Below are 22,546 nucleotides of genomic sequence, written 5' to 3'. Positions count from 1 at the left end.
CTCAGCCTTTGATGGTCAGTTCAGGGTTAAAAGGGTGGGACTTCTGCTGAACCAACATGTTTCTGGAAGTAAATGTTTAGGTTAAGGCTGAAGCCAGAACCACATGTCATGTTGTCTCAGGAATCAAATAAAATGGAACAAGGATGGCCGAGGCGATTATTAGGCATTTATTGAATTCACACCAGAACAGCAGGTTTTTGACGAGTGGGTTGAAGATGAGGAAGGAGCGTACACAGCTGTCCCGTTGATGACATTCAGGTCTCTGCTGTGGTGATGAACAGGTCTTTGCGGCTGCTCCTCATGGTCTAAGTTTACTGCACATCCTTGCAAGGCATTTCTGTTTGAGGTCTGTGGTGGGGGGGGGGGTAGAGGAATTAGTTGTGTTTAGGAGATGGTGGCATAGAACACACTGTTGCACTTTTCAGCAATGTCATCTAATGTTTTATCATTAACAGAGAAGCTGTAGTTTGCACAGCCCACACTAGATTCTTCTCTATGATTGTTTATTTGTAAAAAATATCAGACCGTCTTTTTTTTCCTTCTTTCCAGAAACCCTTTGCAGATTATAATAAAAGTGACAGTAGAGAGAGACAGGAAAGAGACGGGATTACATGCAGCAAAGGGCCCGGGCCAGATTCGAACCCAGGCCGCTGTGGTAAGGACTCAGCCTTATGTGGTACCACTACCAGGTGAGCCACTGGGGCACCCCACCATTGGCACTTTTTAATAACTGGTTTAATTCTGTTATCTGTGCCTGTCAATCTGTTATGGTAGTTTGTGGAACGACTGAGCGTTTCTTTACATGTTGTCCCCGGTGTTGTTTCAAGGTCTGTGCAGTCCAAGTATGTGCAGTCCTGGCTGCACATACTTTTAACCTCCTTCCTTCTGTGTGACATGTAGCTGTTTCAGTGCAGATATCAAAGCAATGACCGTTATCAGACATTTTGGTGGTTGCTGATATTCAAAGCAGCTTACAGTGTCGACAAGTGGGTGTAGTTCTAGTTTGAGTGGCCTCCAGCGGTAGTGGTGCTATGCAGCACAAGTGAAAGGGTATCCACGACCAGTTAAATTGACATTGGTTATGTTAGCTTAGATTTTCAAAATGCAAAATGCGGCCTGTCCAGGGTGTCTCCCCACCTGCCGCCCAGTGACTGCTGGGCTGCGACCCTGAGAGCAGGATAATTGATTTGGATAATGGATGGATGGATGGATGCTATTCAAAAAGGTAAATCAGCTTCACTTATTAGCACATTACATCAGCAAGGGAAAATATTTGTTAAATTCCATAAGTCCACTTAAGTGTTCTTATTTTAAATTGTATGGCCCGGTATTGAGGAAATGCTGATCCTCTAATAAAAGCCGTAGTGTTATAACCAAAGGTCTCACTCCGTGGTATTGATATCAATGCTCATTTTGCATCGACAGTGTTTTATTGCAACAGTGAAAACCTCATTTTGCATTGAAGCCATTAGATATTTCAACTTGGGGGAGAACCCCCCCCCCCACCACTATAATATCCTGTCAGGTACTTCTATTAGTCGTCGATCAGTCTGGTTGAAGTCTCTGCAGCTCTTCGGACGAAAGATTTCAGCTTTGTGTGATATAAAGTAACAATGCCCTTCTGTCCTATAAATTCATTACTGGTTTGGTTATCATGAACAAATGTTTCAAATTTTGTTGATGAACATTACATTTATAGTGTGTAATTTCATATAATGTAATAGAGTGTGTATATATATTTTTTTTCCTCCTTTTTTCTCCCCAATTGTATCCGGCCAATTACCCCACTCTTCCAAGCCATCCTGGTTGCTGCTCCACCCCTCTGCTGATGCGGGGAGGGCTGCATGCAGACTACCACATGCCTCCTCCGATACATGTGGAGTCGCCGGCCACTTCTTTTCACCTGGCAGTGAGGAATTTCACCAGGAGGACATAGTACATGGGGGGATCACGCTATTTCCCCTCCCTCCTAAACAGGCGCTCCGACCGGCCAGAGGGGGTGCTAGTGCGGCGAACAGGACACATACCCATATCTGGCTTCCCACCCGCAGACACGGCCAATTGTGTCTGTAGGGACGCCTGACCAAGCCGGAGGTAATACGGGGATTCGAACCGGCAATTCCTGTGTTGGTAGGCAGCAGAATAGATCGCTACACTACCCGGACTCCCCACGTAATAGAATATTATGTGTGACAGTGAGAAGCCTGATGGTAATTAAAAAAAAAAAGGCTTCTATGCACCCTATGCATTCCCTTTGTGCACTGCCTGTTGACACCTCTGTCCTATCGGACTTGAACCTAGTTTTTTTTACACTTGCGTTGTCACCTCCTGACTAGCTAGATCCTTGCTTGTGTGGTATTAACTCTCAGATGTATGTCGCTTTGGATAAAAGTGTCTGCTAAATGAAATTGTAAATTGTAAATAGAGACCAATAACAGAGCTGCTCAGATTGTGTTGACCTCGGTCAGTCGCTAGGGAGAGTAATGGAGAAAGCTAATGTTGTAGCAGTATATTAACATCCAATATTATTGTGCTCTTGTCAGAATAGGAATTTCCCCACAAATATATGTGCCATGGTTTTCAGTCAGTGGTGAATCAGGAGTAGATGGTATAACGCTTTCATTAATTTATTTGAGTTAAGTGTTTTTGGTCACAAAGCTTCTGGTCCTGCTTATTCACAAGAGAACATGAAGGAATTTTCCTCTGCACAGTTCTGGTTTGACCACAGTCTTAATTGGTTGTAACGTCACATGCACACAGACCTACAGATAAAGTGCTACAAAACTGATTTCGACTAGAGGGATGAAATGAAGATTTAAAGCTGGGTAGACACCAGGATGCGGGTGCTCACACTCAACGTTTACACGGAAAACTCCTAAAAAGTTTTGTCCATTGACAATTCCAACAAAATTTGATTCATACAATATTGTTATATTTTCATCGCGATCTGATTTCCCATAATTCAGTGCGAGGTTACCTGAGTGCGTCTGCACGAGCCAACAATAACAACATGGCACAGATGAGAGAGTGCATACAGTATGTATGTATGTGTGAATGGAGACCAGATAGTTAGAGCCCTGGCAAAAGTAGCCTATTATATTAGCTTGGATAGGGTGTTTGCCATGGTGGTCAAATCTGATCTTGACCACAACCTGCGCCTTTCTCCTAGCCTTCTTAGCAAACACGTCTTAAAATGTAAAATAAAACGTTGAAACATTTTGGGGGGTGCAGCCATATTGTTTGAATAAAACTTGATTGAAATTGTCAATGGAGAAAACTTGTTTGGTGCTTTCTGTGTATGTAAACGTTCAGTGTGAGCAACCATGTCATGGCATGTCGATCGAACCATGCAGCGTGAGCGTAGACATCGTAGGCTTTGGCTGTGCAGAAGAGACGATTTAAACGTATAGTGTGAATTAATGCAACATGCAAGATTACTTAAACCGTACAGTGTCTGCCTGGCTTTAATGAGGTTTCTCTCTGACCTCCAGAACAGAAATGACAAGCTGCCCCAAACATATTGCCCCTAGTAAAATTGATAAAAGTTGTTTGTGTTATTGTATTGTATGACAACAGTGGCGATGGAGAAAAATACAATTCCAGTCTTTGTGTAAATAGAGTATGACAGTAACAATGCCAGGAAGAGGGTTGCGCTGCTCCAACAATTTTGCACTTATGATGCTATAATATAGCAGGGATGGAAGATGTACTAAATTGTCAAAATATATTTCATGGTAACCTAAAAAAATGTTTGGAACACACGATGAAAATCATTTGAATTATCTTTATCGTAATGTGGTAAAAGTGAGATTACAGTACAAGTGATTGTAGCCAACCACAGAAAAGTATTTGGAAGTCAGTTTAGCGTACTCGATGTCTGATAGGATATAACAGAAAATAATCTGTAAACGCCTGCTATGAGCTGCACAATAGCGAGACATTTTAGTTTTTAACCCAGGATTTTTTTGATATCAAAAATTAATTTTCTGATGAAGGCCATTGTGGCTGAAACATCACACTTTTAATTTGATGAATCTATTTTTGTATGATACGAGTGTAGTGCCTTTGTGGCCTCTTGTGTGTTAGTTATTTCAAAGTAGCGCCTCAACTCTGGCTCTTGGAGTCCAACTGATGTATCCCAACATGTAAAAATGCCATGCTCACAGTGAGGATGCAATAAGAATGCGAAAAAAAAATGACTAAAAAAAAGTTTTTAAACTTTTTTAGAATTGTTACCAGTAAGGATTCAATTCTTAGACTTAGATTTGGGAGTAAATGATGCAGTCTTTTAGCTGTCGTCGTATGTGCATATTTTAAATAAATTACGACTTGGGTGCATTGTCTTGGGTACTGGGATGTGAGGTTTTCAGAGAAAGCAAAGATTGGTGCGTCCTAATAATGGAGTCACTACTTTGAAGTGAAACGGGTTTACTTCCATGGTGTGTTAGGTGTAGCAGCCTCTATGCCTTCATTGAATCAACTTACTTCTGGAGAAGGAAAGCCTTCGGACCCTCCTGCACACCTCAGACGTGTGAGTCTCGTACCACAAATGGCTGTCATCGCAGTACCTGTAAAATTAATGTCATTTTTAAAAATGGAGAATTTGCTTAGTTATGCTGAGATTTTCGCAGCAGTCTTAATCGACAAAACACAAATCTGTGAAAATGGCAAGATATGGAGAAAAAGGAAACGTGATTGCCCTCATGATAAATGCAAAAAAAAACAGGATGCATCACACGGCTACTTTCGGGGAGAAAATCTATACTTTATGTCCACATTACCGTTAACCTTCTCTGAATTGCAAGACCCATGTGACGCAGGCGACAACACAAAAAATGACTATAATGGTGTGTCATTTTTTTCTATGACAGCATCACTGACTTCATAATTAACATAACCCCTAACATTATCAACAGATTATAACGTCTTAGTTGTTTTATCAAATCTCCGCATTGACAAAAAAATCTCAACAAAAATAGAAATCCTCCTTCACAAAATATTCCCTTAACTAAATCTTGACTTTTATTAATATTTCTAAAACAATGATTTTTGAAAATAATACAGCATATTATTTGGCTGAAAGTAGTGATTTGTTTTAGGGGTTTAGTAGATTCAGTGTCCAATTTCAGAGATGTAAAACTTGATAACTTTTCAAATCTATTTGAAGGTTTTGAGAAAGGTGGTATCCTCTTGACTCAAAATGGGTCAGGTATATATACAAAGCTATTTAAGTATAATACGGATTTGCTGAAATATTTGTTTGAACTGTTAACAAAAGTCATGTTTTGTTGATGACTAGCATGTCCCCACTATTCCCTCCCACCTAAAATGAATCAGTTCCTGTAGATTGAGGGTTCGACGCCTTTACCACCCTACGTTTTACCACAGGGTGCAAGCCTGCCTCAAGGCCTCCACCGTTATCCTTGTCCCCAAAAAGCCAAGGATCATGGGGATAAATGACTACAGACCTTTTGCTCTGACCTCTGTAGTTATGAAGACTTATGAACGGCTTGTGCTGTCCCACCTCAAGTCCATCGCCATCTTCTTCCTGAATCCCCTAGAGTTCACATCACGAGCCAACAGGTCAACAGACGATGCAGTCAACATTGCTTTCTACTCAATCCTGCTTCACCTGGACTCTCCTGGTACCTCTGCCAGGAACTTGTTTGTGGACTTCAGCTCTGCCTTCAATACAATCAGCCTTTCTCTCCTCCAGGACAAACTCTCTCAGCTCCACGTGCCGCAATCCACCTGCAGGTGGATCACTGACTTCCTGACCAACAGTAGTCCGCTTGTGAAGATGGGGAAGCATGTCTTGGACCCTCGGCTCATCAGCACCGGTGCCCCCGAAGGCTGTGTCCTGTCCCCACTGCTTGTCTCGCTTTACAGCAATGGCTGCACCTTCAGACAGCCGTCTATCCAGATCCTGAAGATTGTAAACTACACCACTGTCATCGGACTCATCTGAGGGTGACGAGTCTGTTTACAGATTAGAAGGTGACCGCTTGGATTGGATTCCTGGTGCAGCCTGAATAACTTAGGCCTAAACCCCCTGAAGATAGCGGAGATGCTGGTAGACTTCAGGAGAAGCCAAGCCCTGTGCCCTCCCTTATGCTATGTGACTCCCCAGTTACCACCGTGGAGTCATTCCTGGGCACCAGCATCGCTCAGGACCTCAAGTGAGAACTAATCATCAGCCCCCTTATCAATAAAGCACAGCAGAAGATGTACTCCCTGTGACAGCTGAAGAAATGAAACCTGTCAGATAATGATGGTGAATTTCTACACCTCCATCATTAAGTCCGTCCTAACCTCCTCCACCACCATCTGGTATGCTGCTGCCACCGCCAGGGACCAGGGCAGGCTGCAGTGCATTATTCGTTCGACGGAGAAGGTGATCAGCTGCCACCTCCCATCTCTTCAGGACGTGCACACCTCCAAGACCTTGAGGTGGGCAGGGAAGATCGTTGTCAACCCCTCCCACCCTGGACACCACCTTTTTGAGACTCTGCCCTCTGACTAAACGCTAAGGTCATGCCACACAAAGTTTCTTCCCTGTTGCAGTCAGACTAATCAACAGGCCCCCTGCACCTCAGTCCCCCACTGACAAACTTACTTTTTAACATTTTTATTTTTTCTGTGACCACCTGCCTAATATGCTGTTGATCCTCGGTGTTCCGCCAAAACAGCGTTGACCCACTGAGCCATGGACTCTACAAGACCTCTGAAGATGTCCTGTGGTATCTGGCACCAAAACATTAGCAGCAGATCCTCCAAGTTTTGTAAGTTGCGAGGTAGAGCCACCGTAGATCAGACTTGTCAGTCTAGCACATCCACATCCCAGCACATCCCACAGATGCTCAATCGGATTGAGATCTGGAGATTTTGGAGGCCAGGACAACACCTTGAACCCTTCATCGTGTTCCTCAAACCATTCCCAAATAATGTGTGCAGTGTGGCAGGGCGCATTATCCTGCTTAAAAAGGCTACTGCCATCGTTGAATACTACTGTCATGAAGAGGTGTACATGGTCTGCAATGATGTTTAGATAGGTGGCATGTGTATAATTGACATCCACATGAATGGCCAGACCCAGGGTTTCCCAGCAGAACATTGCCTAGAGCATCACACTCCGTCCACCGGCTTGTCATCTTCCCACAGTGCATCCTGCTGCCATCCCTTTCCCAGGTAAACGGCACACATATACACGGCCATCCACGTAGTCATTGGACCAGGTGACTTTCTTACACTGCTTCAAAGTCCAGTTTTGACGCTTGCGTGCCCATTGTAGGTGCTTTTGACGGTGGACAGGGGTCATCATGAGCACTCTGACTGGTTTGCAGCTACACAGCCCCATGTGCAGCAGGGTGCGATGCACTGTGTTTTGACACATTCCTCACGTTACCATCATTAAAATTTTCTATGACTTGTGCCACAGTAGACCTTCTATCAGTTCGGACGAGACGGGATAACCTTCGTTGCCCTCGCGCATTGATGAGCCTTGGATGTCCTACGTCCTTTCACTGGTTTGTGGTTTGTTCGTTCCTTGCTGTTTCAGAGATGCTTTGACCCAGTCATCTGGCTATAACAATTTAGCCCTTGTCAAATTCGCTCATTAAAGCACATCCTAATGCCGAAACTATCTTAAAATATTGCATTTTCCACTGAGAACAAAAGGAATATCAGCCATTTTTTTCTGCAGACACAAACTCGACAGTCGTGACGTGGATGCAGGCTTCAACGAAATGCGCTGTAAAGAAGAAAGCCACTTTATTTTTGTCAATGTACAGTTTTTTGGTCACAAAGAAATTTGTCTTCTGCATTTAACCCATCCGGAGCAGTGGGCAGCCGTGGTACAGCGCCCAGGGACCAGCTCCAGTTCTTCTTTCCATTGCCTTGCTCAGGGGCACAGACAGGAGTATTAACCCTAACGTGCATGTCTTTTTGATGGTGGGAGGAAACCGGAATACCCAGAGGAAACCCACACAGACACGGGGAGAACATGCAAACTCCACACAGAAAGGACCTGAGACGGCCTGGAATTCGAACCCAGCACCTTCTTGCTGTGAGGCAACAGTGCCCAGTGGTTAGCGCATTTGAAAAAGTTGAAATGTTGATGTGAAACATACTTTTGGTTCAGAAACGTTGAGATTTTAATATATCTGTGGTTTGCAGAAAGGTAAAATGCCAACATTTTATTCTGGTGACTGGGTTGCCCCCCCCCCCAAAAAAAAGTCAAAGAAAATCTCCCAGTTGTAATGCATTGGTTTAAATGTTGTTCAGTCCAGCACGAAAATAGTCCAAGAAATGCTCCCATTTAAAATGCATGGGTTTTAATTTCTTTCTGTGTAGCATAAAAAAGTCAGACAATTGTGCTTCAGGACACGATTCACTTTGTGAACAGATTCATTTTTGTGGCTATGAGCACGAAAAAGTATGATACCGGGTTAGACGACGAAGACAGGCCTGGATCTGGGCGGTGTCCTACCGGGCCCAATTATCATGGGGGCCCTGGCAAAATGGTAAAAGAGGGATAAAAAAAAAATCCCCACTAAGTTTAAATGCCATCAAATGTTTTTTTTTTTAGATAATTTTGGATAAAACAAATAAGAGATGATTATTAAAGTAAATTATAGTCAGTCTAGAGTTTTTCAATTAACTGACTCCCCTCAGCCCAGCCTGTTGATTGACATCCTCAAATTAATAAGCTCAATAATGATAATCAGTAACAATGTAGTAGTTAAAAAAACATTTTGTTTATTCACACCAAAAATCCCCGCCTGCCACCCAGTGACTGCTGGGATAGTCTCCAGCATCCCCGCGACCCTGAGAGCAGGATAAGCGGTTTGGATAATGGATGGATGGATGGATGGACAACAAAAATCCAATGTATATTTAAATAGCCTATCAAAATGTGCATGTTTGGGAGCGGACGTTTGGATGGACCTGAAAATGAAAGACGTTTGCCGCCCGGTGCAATCTATCAAGTTAATCCGGCTAGCAGAGGGACCCTTCCCTCGCACCCCCCTTCACCCCCCCCCCGACTTTGTTCCAGATGACAGCGTGGGCCGAAGTGGAAATGTCTCGAAGGGAGTACCTTTTCATCCGGGTCTTGGAGCCGTAGGGACGACAGATGCACTGGGAGAAGAACTTGCAGAGCTCCAGGACGCATGGCTGCAGCTTGTGAGCACCCACAGTCGGCCCTACAGTGGTTGGAGCGCCTCCATCGGTAATAGAGCTGTCAATCGGCTCTCCGGCAGAGGATGGCTGAGGCCTTTTCCAAGGGCAGCCTCTCAAAACATAAGAAAGAACATTTGAGAAAAAAACAGAAACAAACTCACTTCATCCTGGTGGACATCTCTGTCTTCCTTTGTTATTACACTGACAACAAAATGCAAGTTAAAGTATGTGTCACACTTAAAAGTAATGGTGCTTAGAAATAATTTGAAATGTAAATGAAATGTAACCAAAGTGCAATTAAAGTGATGCATTTGTACTTGCAATGATAAGAAAGACAGGGTGTTTAAATGGCAATACCCCACGCTTTGGAGATTTTCTGCCACTGTAGCATTATCATGCCGTATTACTTATTTAATTATTCAAGGCTCCTCTATAGAAACTCATGGATTCTCACAGGATTCAGCAGTGCTAATGTATTTAGATTATAATTTATGCAGGTACACAGGCTTCTGATCACCATAAGAAAATCATATTTACTTGTTTTAATTTCACCATGGGTGGGGCGATAACGCAATATTACTGTTCACTCTCTTTCAATAGTATCTTGTTGACATGAAATCTGGATATTGTCACATGCCACAATGCTGTTGTCTAAATTAATTATAAGATTCTATTTCCAAAAACTCACAAAATTGTGTGTGTGTGTGTGTATATATCCTGATAATCATGGAGTTCACTAGTCACTTTTGGACTTCCATGCGCCAAAAAAGATTAAAAACAAATGTCAAAATAGAATAGAATCCACAAATAAAGGGGCTGGTAGAGTAGAGAATCTCACCAGATACAACAAGATATTTCTGTGTGTTTGGTTGGAGGCTGGTCGTACTTTCCCACCCTGGTTGTTGTCACTTCCTGTTCTTAGCACCCCTGTTGAGGAATGTATTTGCTTCCTCTGCACGGTAGCAGTTTATTTCCCAGCAGACGCCCCCCTGGTGTTAATTTAGCATGATTACAGTGAGAACAGAGCAGGTGGTAGGTGCACTGCGCCTCGAATTACCATACAAATGTTGAGCCATTTCCAGTTCTCCTAAAGAGGATTCAGAAAAACAGAGCGCTGACATTTAACAGATACATGTGCATGCAACCAGCACTGAGTGTCTATTTCCTCCCCTGGAACCATAATTATAAGACGCGTCTGTGTATGGAGAGAGAGAGCAAGAGAGAGACAGAGATCAGTGAATTGTATAAAAAAAAGAAGAAGAAGAGTGGGCGTCCGGGTAGCGTAGCAGTCTATTCTGTTGCCTACCAACACGGGGATCGCCGGTTCGAATCCCCGTGTTACCTCCGGCTTGGTCGGGTGTCCCTACAGACACAATTGGCCGTGTCTGCGGGTGGGAAGTCGGATGTGGGTGTGTGTGTCCTGGTCGCTGCACTAGCGCCTCCTCTGGTCGGTCGGGGCGCCTGTTCGGGGGGAGGGGTAACTGAGGGGGGATAGTGTAATTCTCCCACACACTACGTCCACCTGGCAAGACTCCTCACTGTCAGGTGAAAAGGAGTGGCTGGCGAGTCCACATGTATCGGAGGAGGCATGTGGTAGTCTGCAGCCCTCCCTGGTTTGGCAGAGGGGTGGAGCAGTGGCCAGGGTGGTTCAAAAGAGTGGGGTGATTGGCCGGATACAATTGGGGGGGGGGAAAGGGGGGAAATTCCAAATTAATAAATAAAAAATGTACACTGAAACCCCAGTTTCCTGCTGTTGCTCACTGCAACAATAGTCTGTTTTTGCTGGTCCTTCAACTGCAACGTCAATGGTGCTATGTCAGAGCAACTTCTGCTGCCTTGCTGAACAGTTCCCGTGCAGTAGTTGCTTAAAGGTTCAAGCTGTGCCTACCAACACGGGGATCGCCAGTTCGATTCCCCGTGTGACCTCCGGCTTGGTCGGGCGTCCCTACAGACCCAATTGGCCGTGTCTGTGGTTGGGAAGTCGGGATGTGGGTATATGTCCTGGTCGCTGCACTAGCGCCTCCTCTGGTCATTCGGGGCGCTTGTTAAGGGGAAATGGGGATCTGGGGGGAATAGCGTGATCCTCCCACGCGCTACGTCCCCCTGGTGAAACTCCTCACTGTCAGGTGAAAAGAAGAGGCTGGTGACTCCACATGTATGGGAGGAGGCATGTGGTATAGTCTGCAGCCCTCCCCGGATCGACAGAGGGGGTGGAGCAGAGACCGGGATGGCTCAGCAAATAGGGTAATTGGCCAAAGTACAATTGGGAAGAAAAAGGGGGGAAAAATTCCCCTCTCCCAAAAAAGGGTCAATCTGTGAGTTATTTGGCCATATTAAACGGCGGTATATATACCAGCAGAATTTGAGAGTTTTAGCTATAGATATATAGCTATAATATATCCGTATAAAACCACCATTTTGTCTTTCTCAATCGATGGTAGTTGAAAATGTGGGTGTGTTTTACTCCAATCTTTACCTCCATTAGCAATGTGAATAAACCTTTTACAGCATCAGAAAAAAAATGAGAAACTCAGATTTAGTTGTTGTTCGGTGTCGGCCCTTGTAGTAACAGACCTGTCCATCAATTTGGGAGTGACAGCCGCTTCCGATGGCGTGTTTTGTATGTTGGTAGTAGGGTGACCTTTTGAATTAAGGGTTGTACCTTTAATGAAAACTTTAAATAGTTTTGTCTTATCAGCGCTACACCCACATGATCCCTGACCATAAATAATGAATATTCATTCTCCCTCCGTTGCATCTGGACTCGGCAGCTGGACCTCTTTAATGACTCCTCACAAATGTTCAGGCCTACCGTTTGTTGCTAGGCAGATCTCACGCTGGGATGTGTTCAGATGACGAGCAGCTACTGCTCCCTACTGTCTATTTCAATCTCTGCAATTTAAGTTAATAGTAAGCATTGTATAAGAAAGGGGAAATAGATATAAGATAAATATGTTAAACTATTTTGTTAATTTGTCTATATAAGATCATTTATATAAGAGATTTATATTTATATAAGATAAGTAACAGGGAGTGTGGAAGAGAGGTGAAGAAGAGAGTGCAGGCAGGGTGGAGCGGGTGGAGAAGAGTGTCAGGAGTGACTTGTGACAGAAGGGTACCAGCAAGAGCAAAAGGGAAGGTTTACAAGATGGTTGTGAGACCGGCTATATTGTATGGTTCGGAGATGGTGGCATTGAAGAAAAGACAGGAGGTGGAGCTGGAGGTGGCAGAGTTGAAGATGTTAAGATTTTCATTGGGGTTGACGAAGAAGGACAGGATTAGGAACGATTATAGAGGGACAGCTCAGGTTGGACGGTTTGGAGACAAAGCAAGAGAGGCAAGATTGAGATGGTTTGGACATGTGTGGAGGAGAGATGCTGGGTATACTGGGAGAAGGATGCTGAATATGGAGCTACCAGGGAAGAGGAGAAGAGGAAGGCCTAAGAGGAGATTTGTAGATGTGGTGAGGGAGGACATGCAGGTGGCTGGTGTGACAGAGGAAGATGCAGAGGACAGGACGAGATGGAAATGGGTATCCACTGTGGCGCCCCCTAACGGGAGCAGCCAAAAGTTGTAGTAGGAGTAGTAATAGTAGTAGTTTATATAAGATCATTTAGCATTTTGTGATGCTGAGAATACCCTAATCCTCAACCCAGTCCTCAGGGACTCCTGTACTGCTGGTTTTCTATTCTAGCAGGTAGGTAATCACATTAAACTGTTTTGTCAGGTATCCCAGCCATCTTATCACAACAGGTGAGTGTAATTGACTACCTGGTGGAACAAAAACCCAGCATTACAGGGGTCCTGTAGGACTGGGTTGGGAACCACTGTCCTAGTGGATTGGGTGGAAATTTTCTGAGTCTTGCAGTGTGATTGTCATATATTTCTGCAAATTGGTCAATGCAGGAATTATCTGATGCAGTAGGCACCTCATCTGCAGTGTCCATTAGGAAACATTTACCCGAAGTTAAAGTGAGATTTCTTTGAAAATAATTTTTTTCCCCTCATAATTATTACATTTCACAGTACATACACAATTGTTTCTTACCTCGCATTATTATTCATGAAATTCACGGGACTTTGACTGAAAATAATCCAATCCTTCCAGTCATATTCCACATATATTTGGAACATTGGTAATTAAGGTATGATCTTAATTACAATCACCATATCACTGGTTTTGGTGAGTATTGGGCTTTGTCGATCAAGTTTACGCTGTTACACATACATTCATTTCAACTGTCGACCGCCAGTTCTCTTGTTTGTTAATCGTAGTTTGCACTTCCAAGGAGCTCCTGTTTTGCTCCTCTCTTTTGACCCTTGTTAAACAGATTACCATTTCCTTCACGGAGGAGTCCTGTGGTCATGCAGAGAACCCCCAAATAAGAAATACATGGCTTTAATTTGCTTCTCGACCTCAGCTCCTCGACGCTTTAGCAGGGGGTAGGTTGGGGATGAGCTGGTTGTCATGGCTACTATCTCAGTCTCTCTCTTTCTCTCCCTCTCCCTCCCCTCCAAGATGCTCTCTCTTTCTTTGTGTCCTCATGCACTGACTAATGCACTCTCTAACACACACACACACACACAGTAAGCACCCACAAAGCACACCTTCCCCCAGGCCGAAATTGAATCCGTGCCCGTGGTCTAGCCAGAAAAAAACCCATTGATCAGAGCTGATATGATTACAGCTGTTCTCTATAGCCTGGTCAGGAGAGGCGAGAGCTGAGTCAAATTGTAGCAGTGTAGCAAGAGAAAGGCTCTGCTGTGCCCAGTGCACCACCTTCAATACCTGCCTTTTCAACAAAAAGCTCTGGTAATTTCGAAATACATTTTGAAATAAATGAACAGATTTTGCTGTTTCTTTCAGTGCAGTGGAGAGTGTCTCTTTGGCACCAAAAACTCATTTAGACCAACTCGAATTTGACAGAGAGTTTAAGGGCCCAGACACACCAAACTGACTAGCAGCAACGAAGGCCGACTGTTGCGTCGCCTCACGTCGCCTGCCGTCTGGGCCAAAAAGTAGCACTCGAACACACCGCAAAGACTACAGCCAACGGGTCAATTAGCATGTACGTTCTGCACTGATTCACTAAGCTGAACAGCCAATCAGAGTGATCTCTCTCACCGATGGGCTCCGCCAATTCAACATGCTGAATCAGCTGAAAAGCTGCTAACAGGTCCGCCTAGTGCTGGCGGTGGGGGACAAACCGCAAAAACTAGGGTCACAGAAGCTCACCGATGGCCCGACATTGGCTGACAGCTGACCGTTGGCCTGGTGTGTCATGGCCTTAAAAACCCTTTGCAGTAAATACAGCAATAGTTAGTGAACCAGAGAAGTTGTTTTGGACATTTTGTTGAATAATATATCCATTTCTCACATCTTAACATGTGTGTGGCCTGTATATATGAAGTCCATATATGTTACTATCTACAGTTGGGCAATAATTCAATTTTATTTTTTATCGTCTCTCAGAATTATGGTACTGGGACGAAATTCAGATATTGTCACAGTGCGAGCACATTTTTTGTTGTTTAAATTAATAACGAGAATCTGTTACCAAAAAGTTCTGATGTTGTTGGTTTGATATTATACTTTACATTACCAAACGGGTCAATATGATGGACTTCAGAAACATACATATAGTAGTGCTGTGAAAAAGTATTTGCCCCCTTACCATTTTTGCATATTTGTCACACTGAGTGGTTTCAGATATTCATATGAAATGTAATATAAGGCAAGGAGAACCTGGGTAAGCACAATTTAAAAAAAAATTTTAGATGATAAATTTATTTAAAGAAAAAGTTATCCAACACAACTGACCCTTTGTGAAAAAGTAATTGCCCCCTTAGTTGCTCAGTCAACCAATTAACCAGTTTTAATTGATCAGTGGATTCAATAAGAGGAGACACACCCAGGCTTGATTAGTGCCAGCCCTGTTGCATCTAAACATGACTTGTATAGAACCTTACCATGAATGAGAAGTGCGCTACAAGGTCTCAACAAGCAGCCCACTCTGTTGCTATGAAAGGAAACTCCGGAGGAGATGAGATGAAAAGGTGTTGAGATAAATCAGTCTGGAAAGGGTTACAAAGCCATTTCTGAGGCTCTGGGACTCCAGCAAACCACAGTGAGAGCCATTGTCTCCAAATGGAGAAAACTTGGAACAGTGATGAAACTTCCCAGGAACCAAAATCCTCCAAGGGTGCAGCGATGAGTCATCCATGAAGTCACAAAAAACCCTGGACAGCATCTAAAGAACTCCAGGCCCTCTAGCCTCAGTTAAGGGCATTGTTCATGATTCGACAAAAAGAAAGAGACCGCGCAAAAATGGGATTCATGGGAGAGTTGCAAGGCACAAACCACTACTAACTAAGAAAAATGTTAGAGCTTGTCCACATTTGCAAAAAAGCACATTGATGACCACCAAGCCTTTTAGAGTAATTTTCTGTGGACAGACGAGTCAAAAGTGGAACTTTTTGGAAGACATTAGGTCCCGTTATGTCTGGCATAAAGCAAACACATCATTTCACAATAAGAACATCATACCAACAGTCAAATATAGTGGCGGTGGTGTGATGGTGTGGAGATGCTTTACTGCCTCAGGGCCTGGGAGACTTGCCATCGTTGAAGGAACCATGAATTCTGCTCTCCACCAGAAGATTCTGAAGAAGAATGTCTGATCATCAGTCTGTGATCTGAAGCTGAAGGGTTATTGAGTTATGCAGCAGGACAATGATCCAAAACACAAGAGTAAGTCCACCTCAGGATGGCTCAAAAGAAACAAAATGAAGGTTTTGGAGTGACCTAATCAAAGTCCTGACTTCAACCCCATCGAGATGATGTGGCAGGACCTTAGATGAGCAGTTCATATTCAAAAATTCCAATGTCGCTGAATTACAGTAATTCTACAATGAGGAATGGGCCACAATTCCTCCACAGCGATGTGAAATGGGTGTTGGATAACCTTTTTCCTTCAATAAATGAAATTATTATTTAAAAACTGTAATTTGTGTTTACCCGGGTTCTCCTTGTCATATATTACAAAATCTGAAACCATTCAGTGTGACAAATACGCAAAAATAGAGGAAATCAGGAAGGGGGCAAATAATTTTTCATGGTACTGTATATACAGTGGATATAAAAAGTCTACACACCCCTGTTAAAATGGCAGGTTTTTATGTCAAAAAATGAAACCAAGAGAAATCATGTCAGAACTTTTTCCACCTTTAAAGTTAAATTGCAACCTTTTAAATTCAAGTGAAAAAAAAATCATTTTAAACATGCCATTTTAACTGGGGTGCGTAGACTTTTTACATCCACTGTATATATATAATTCCCTTTGATTATGCGATAATATCATTTTCCAAATCCCCCAGTACTACAACGATTAGATAGCATTTTCCATCCAGTAGCTCGGAAATTCATCTATGAACCACGAGGCCATGCTTTGTTTTGTGATTCCATTCATTATGACTGAATACATGTGGGTATATTGGTGTTAAGATTTTAGTCTCAGGGCCGTAAAGTAAATCTTGATATGGAAACTGGTCCCAGATCAGATCAAAAAAGATTTTGAAATCCCACCTAAACCCCAAAGATACTTTGCAATACATTATAAATTACATCCTACCTGACCCATTGACCTATAGTGTTAGACACTGTAATCTCTCTATGGGTGTCTATGTCTGCATCCAGCCCACACCGCCTCTCTTAAAAAACATGATCACTTACCTGGCTTTTCTGTTTGTAGAGATTTGGTGGTTTTCCTGCTCACAGTTGTTGTGGTTGTGGTCAAATGTACTGAGCTCCACTGAGCCGGCGTAGGTTGAACTACAGTCAAGACAAAGGGAGCTGTTGTCGGCTGAAGCTGTGTCGTCACCAGTTTTACTTTGGCTGTTTGTTCAGTAGTTGTTGTTTTGCGGAGTGCAGTTGTAGCATATTGGAACATGGCTGGTTTTTGTGTGCTTTTACCATGTATGCTTGTACTTGTAGGTGGTTGGCTAGTGGTTGTAGCATGCTGGACTGTGGCGAGTTCATATGTTATCTTCGAAAGTTTGCTTGTGCTTGTAGTTATTTGGTGTGTAGCTTTGTGTTTGGTTGTAGTGGGCTGACCCAGAGCTATTTGAGGGCTTGTTCTGGGACTGGCTTTCGCTTTTGTTAGTAGGGGTGTACCACTAATGATTGGGGTAAATGTGGTTTGTTTAATTGACATCATGATTGGATGGACTGTAATAAAGGTTGCTGTCATGGCTGGTTGAAGTGTAGAAATAGTTGATTGGGCTGTAATTGCAGTTGCAACAGGAGCTGCCGTCAAAGTTGGGGTTGGTTGATCTGTGGATTTAGTTGTTTGTGTCATGGTTGTGATCGGTTGGATTAAAGTCGACGTCCTTGGAGGTGTGGTTGGTTTTGCTATTGTTTGGATGTGGGATACTGTTGGTGTCTCCATCATCCCAGCAGATTTTCCCATTGTTGTAAAAGCTGTTGGAGTCTTTGTTTTCATGGTCCATTGATCTGTCCTTCTACTCAGTGCGATTAAGGTTGTAGAATATTGAGGGGTTGATATTTTTATTGCTGGTGACGTTGTGGTAGATTTGTACGTGGTGGTCATTGGTTTTTGTGCTGTCCCATCCATAGTCGTAGATGAACCTGATGAAACAAGTGCAGATAAGAGTTGCTTTTAAGAGAATGTTTGATCTGACCAGGGGCTTGTTTCAAAGAATGCATAAGAACTTGAACTTGTGTCTCAAAATATAACAACATATATGCTGATGAGAATGCTGAATTTCACAGAGGACAAGGATATGTATGTGACACTGAATCTTGTGTGTAATGTTCACCCTTTCAGCCTTGACAATTGTGTATTTTAGTTGATGATAATAATCCAGAACTTTTATAGTATAATTCGACCACTGCATTTTGTGCAAAGCAATCTGGATAAGGGAATTAAGCTAAATGACTTGAATGTAAACATGACTCCAAATATAAATGAAGGGTTTGGAAGGTGTCTTGGCTAAAATCTAAATGAAACCATAACATTGAGTCAGCCATCTGTTTGGACCCACCATGTGCAGTGGAGTGAACTCTGCTGGTGAGAACGGTGCTCATCCCAGATGGTGAAATCTGACTCACATTTGTGTCCAACTGATGCCATCCTGTGTTTTTGAAATAGAGTTTTTCAAAGGAGAACTGAATGGCAAGCTTAGTGTCTTAGATTACAACGGATGCTTGAGTGAGATCTTCTAACAAGGCAACTTACTTACCAACAGGTATCTTGGGAGATGAGATGTTACCTGCTAGAAAAGCCATAGAGAGATAACATGAAAAGCACGGAAAAGAATAGTTTTGTAAATAGAAGTGGCTTTTTCAACCTGTGTGATTTCATTATGAAAAAAGATTAAACCTTAACTCACATCAGTCTCTGAGAAGTTGGATGTGAAAAGGAGGGAATTTCTGCTCGAAGATTTACATCTTGGTGTTTCAGTAAAGAAACGGGGGACTATATACTATATTTTCATTTTAAAGTGGTTATCCTGAATTTCTTTTAAGTGGATGTAGTGGCATCTGGTGGACACAATCATTTGTTTTCATACCACAAATCCATTTCCATAAGTGTGAACCTGAATGCTCAGAAAGGTTTGATGTGCGGGTCAAAATTTTAGACAGTTGCAGATTTTGATTTAACACCAGTACGGTTTCCTTGGCTGTGCACTGTAGCAATAGGAGTGCAATGAGAAGATAATCCTGTGGTAGTGTGTCTCTCCTCAAGAAAGAAGACGGATCAACAATGTTATCTGTCACAGTAATATTGAAATCAGTTCAATATTGAGTCAAACTTTTCAATATATCTAATAGAACGCTGGATAATGTTTGGCTTTGTGTTTTACTTTCTCTTCTGTATTCAACACGTAACGTCCCTCTTCTTTTCCTTTTGTGGCAAACTCAACTCATTTCCCATGTGGGCACCATTATATTTGAATATTTGGTAGGAATGGTGGACTCCACTGGCACCAATGTCTGTTGCTATGAAATAACAACATGAAATGGTATTAAAAAATGGCATTTTTAATATTTAAAAAAAACATATTACATGTTTAAGGGCTTAACAGCAGGCAAAGACCTTGGTCAGTTAGAATATTAATACTGTTCCGTTTTGCTGGAAAAACTTTCCCTGATGTGAGAAGACATTGGCTTTGTTTGTTCAGCGATTTTCCACTTTTGACTTTTTTTTCCCGAAGTTGGAGCTCAATCTAGTTTCGATCTGATCATATTTTGGCTTTCTGTTATTTTGAAATTTATGTCCCTTCCTGTTTGTTACCCCAACTAGTCCTAGTAACTCCGATTTCAGGTTTTGATGGTTCTACCTGGCCTGCTGTCACTTACCTTTTACTTCCTAACAAGTCGGTTCTCCAATTCTGGGTATGCTGCTTTAGGCTGATTTCCTCCTTGGCTGGCTTGGAGTTAAGATACTCGGCTTCTGAACTTCATTACTCAATGGGCCCATGACCCCAGGGTGCATCGATGTCGTAAAACACCATGGACATTTGCATCACCCACGCTATGTCCACAGAGGCAGACGATGCAAGTTTAATTACTCAGAGAACTCCATCCCGTCTCTATGGTCCAGAAAGCGAGCAGTCGCACCTGCATGGCATCATCACAACAAACAACACGTGCGCACTGACCATCTGAGAGCCTTGGCCAAAGCGTCTTAGCCCATCAGTAAACCGTCCCATCTAAAACTCGCTCTCTTCAATACCCATTCGCTAAACAATAAAAAGTCTTATCCTCTGTGAATTTACACCGATCAGCCCAAACATTAAAATCATGCCTAATATTTTATAGGTCCCCTTGTGCTGCCAAAACAGCTCTGACCTGTCGAGGCATGGACTCCACAAGACCTCTGAAGGTGTCCTCTGATATCTGGCACCAAGATGTGAACAGCAGATCCTTTAACTTCGGTAAGTTGTGAGGTGGGGCCTCCGTGGATTGGACTTGTTTTTCCAGCACATCCCACAGATGCTCGATTGGATCAAGATCTGGGGAATTCGCAGGCCAAGGTAACACCTTGAACTCTTTGTCACGTTCCTCAAACCATTCCCGAATAATTCTTACAGTGTGGCAGGGCACATTTGCTGCTCAAAGAGGCCAATGCCAATAGGGAATACTGTGGCCATTAAGGGATTTACATGGTCTGCAACAATGTTTAGGTAGATGATACGTGTCAAAGTAACATCCACATGAATTCCAGGACCCAGGGTTTCCGAGCAGAACATTGCACAGAGCATCACACTGCGTCCACCGGCTTGCCTTTTTCCCATAGTGCATCCTGGTGCCATCTCTTCCCCAGGTAAATGAAGCACATGCACCTGGCCATTCACATGATGTAAAAGAAAACGTGATTCCTCAGACCAGGCCACCTTCTTCTACTGCTCCATTGTCCAGTTCTGACACTCATGTGCCCATTGTAGGTGCTTTCTACAGTGGGCAGGGGTCATCATGAGCACTCTGACCTGTCTGTGGCTACACAGCCCCGTATACATCAAGCTGTGATGCACTGTCTGTTCTGACACCTGTCTATCATAGCCAGTATTAACTTTTCAGCAAATTGAGCTACAGTAGCTCTTCTGTGGGATCAGACCAGACGGGCAGGTTTTCACTCCCCACACATATCAATGAGCCTTGGGCACCCAAGACCCTGTCGCCAGTTCATTGGTTGTTCTTCCTTGGACCACTCTTGGTAGGTACTGACTGCTACATACCAGGAACACCCCACAAGACCTGTCATTTTGGAAATGTTCTGATCCAATCATCTAGCCATCACAATTTGGCCCTTGTCAAAGTCGCTCAGATCCTTACACTTGCCCATTTTTCCTGACTGTTGACTTACTGCTTAATATATCCCACCCCTTGATAGGTGCCACTGTAATGAGATAATCAATATTATTCACTTACCTGTCAGTGGTTTTAAAGTTTTGGCTTATTTAGTGTATAATGGATAATAAGCGTGATTACCTCTGCTTTACTGAAACCTGTCAAAAGCCACTGGATTATTTCTCTTTAAATCAGGCCACACCTGTTAGATATTCATCCATGGACGATCTTCTCCTGTACGGTCGAGGTAACAAAATCACCTTTCCACAGACAGGAAATCAAAACTAATGTTTTATCCATTCAGCCCCCCAATTTGAATCTCTTGCATTCAAATTGTCTGGTCCTAGACCTCTTGTCACTGCTGTCATTTACTGCCCCCCAAGCCCAAACCTGTCTTTCCCTCAGACTTGTCAGAATTTCTAACACAGTTGTGTGCTATATCACTATCTCTTTTAATCCTGGGCGACTTTAACATCCATGTAGACTCCACTGGCTTTAGATCAGCAGTTGAACTTCTGGAAATTCTGACATTGGTCAGCACCATTCAACATGTAGCTTTCCCCACTCACATTAGAGGCCACACCCTTGACCTGGTCTGATCCACTGGCACCAGCATCAGCCATCTGTCTAGTACTGACCTCACCATCTGTGATCATCTGACCATCATCCTCCAAATTGACCTTCCATCAATCCATTTTCTCTTTCCACTTGCCTGTCAGAGAACATTTCAGACTTCATCCTTGCACAGAATGCCTCTCCTGCCTAGACCAGTGTGCACCCATTGAAACCAAAACTATCTCTCTTACACACTCTTCCCCCTGGTTCACTGAAAAGCTGCACCACCTGAAGGCCAGGGGATGCCAACTTGAGAGGCTCACCAAAAGAATAGGTCTCACTGTTCATGCAGAGGCACACAAGGAACATCAACAACATTACAAAGCCACCCTCAACATAACCCGGTCCACTTACTACTCAGGAATAATCCAGTCTGGCTGTGGAAACCCAAGTGTGCTATTAGCCACCGTTAACAAACTTCTTAAACCCATGGACAACCCCACTCACTCCTTCTCCATCAACAAATGCAATAAATTCCTATTTTTCTTCCAAAATAAAATGGTGGTTGAGAATAGCAGAGCTAAGATCCTTTGGGACTTCAAGTTCCAGACTGACAAGCAGGTGCTGGCTAACCAACCAGACATTGTGGTGGTCGACAAGGAACAGAAGACAGCAGTAGTGATTGATGTAGCAAGCCTGAGTGACGGCACCATCAGGAAGAAAGAGTATGAGAAGCTAAAGAGATCCCAAGGGCTAAGGGAAGAACTAGATCAGATGTGGAAGGTGAAATCCACAATAGTCCCAGTGGTAACAGGAGCACTTAGGGCTGTGACCCCCAAACTGGGAGAGTGGCTCCAGCAGTTTCCAGGATCAACATCTGAGGTCTCTATCCAGAAGAATGTGGTCCTAGGAACAGCTAAGGTACTACTTAGAACCCTC

The 22,546-nt window shown here is 43.3% G+C and overlaps 1 protein-coding gene across 1 annotated transcript in view; it reads right to left on the bottom strand.

The window, feature by feature from the left end:
* Positions 1-298: 298 nt before the first annotated feature.
* The window catches only part of LOC130124480 (HERV-H LTR-associating protein 1), a 39,217-nt gene continuing 16,969 nt past the window's right edge, over positions 299-22,546 (bottom strand). Inside the window, 5 exon segments of the mRNA XM_056293932.1 lie at positions 299-348; positions 4,486-4,568; positions 5,482-5,524; positions 9,129-9,290; positions 16,913-17,011. Of these exon segments, the coding sequence (XP_056149907.1) occupies positions 299-348; positions 4,486-4,568; positions 5,482-5,524; positions 9,129-9,290; positions 16,913-17,011 (437 nt within the window).

This window comes from Lampris incognitus, chromosome 14 (assembly GCF_029633865.1).
Source record: "Lampris incognitus isolate fLamInc1 chromosome 14, fLamInc1.hap2, whole genome shotgun sequence".
Lineage (NCBI taxonomy): Eukaryota > Metazoa > Chordata > Actinopteri > Lampriformes > Lampridae > Lampris > Lampris incognitus.
Note: the sequence above shows the minus strand (reverse complement) of the source record. Positions and strands in the feature narration are given on the sequence as shown.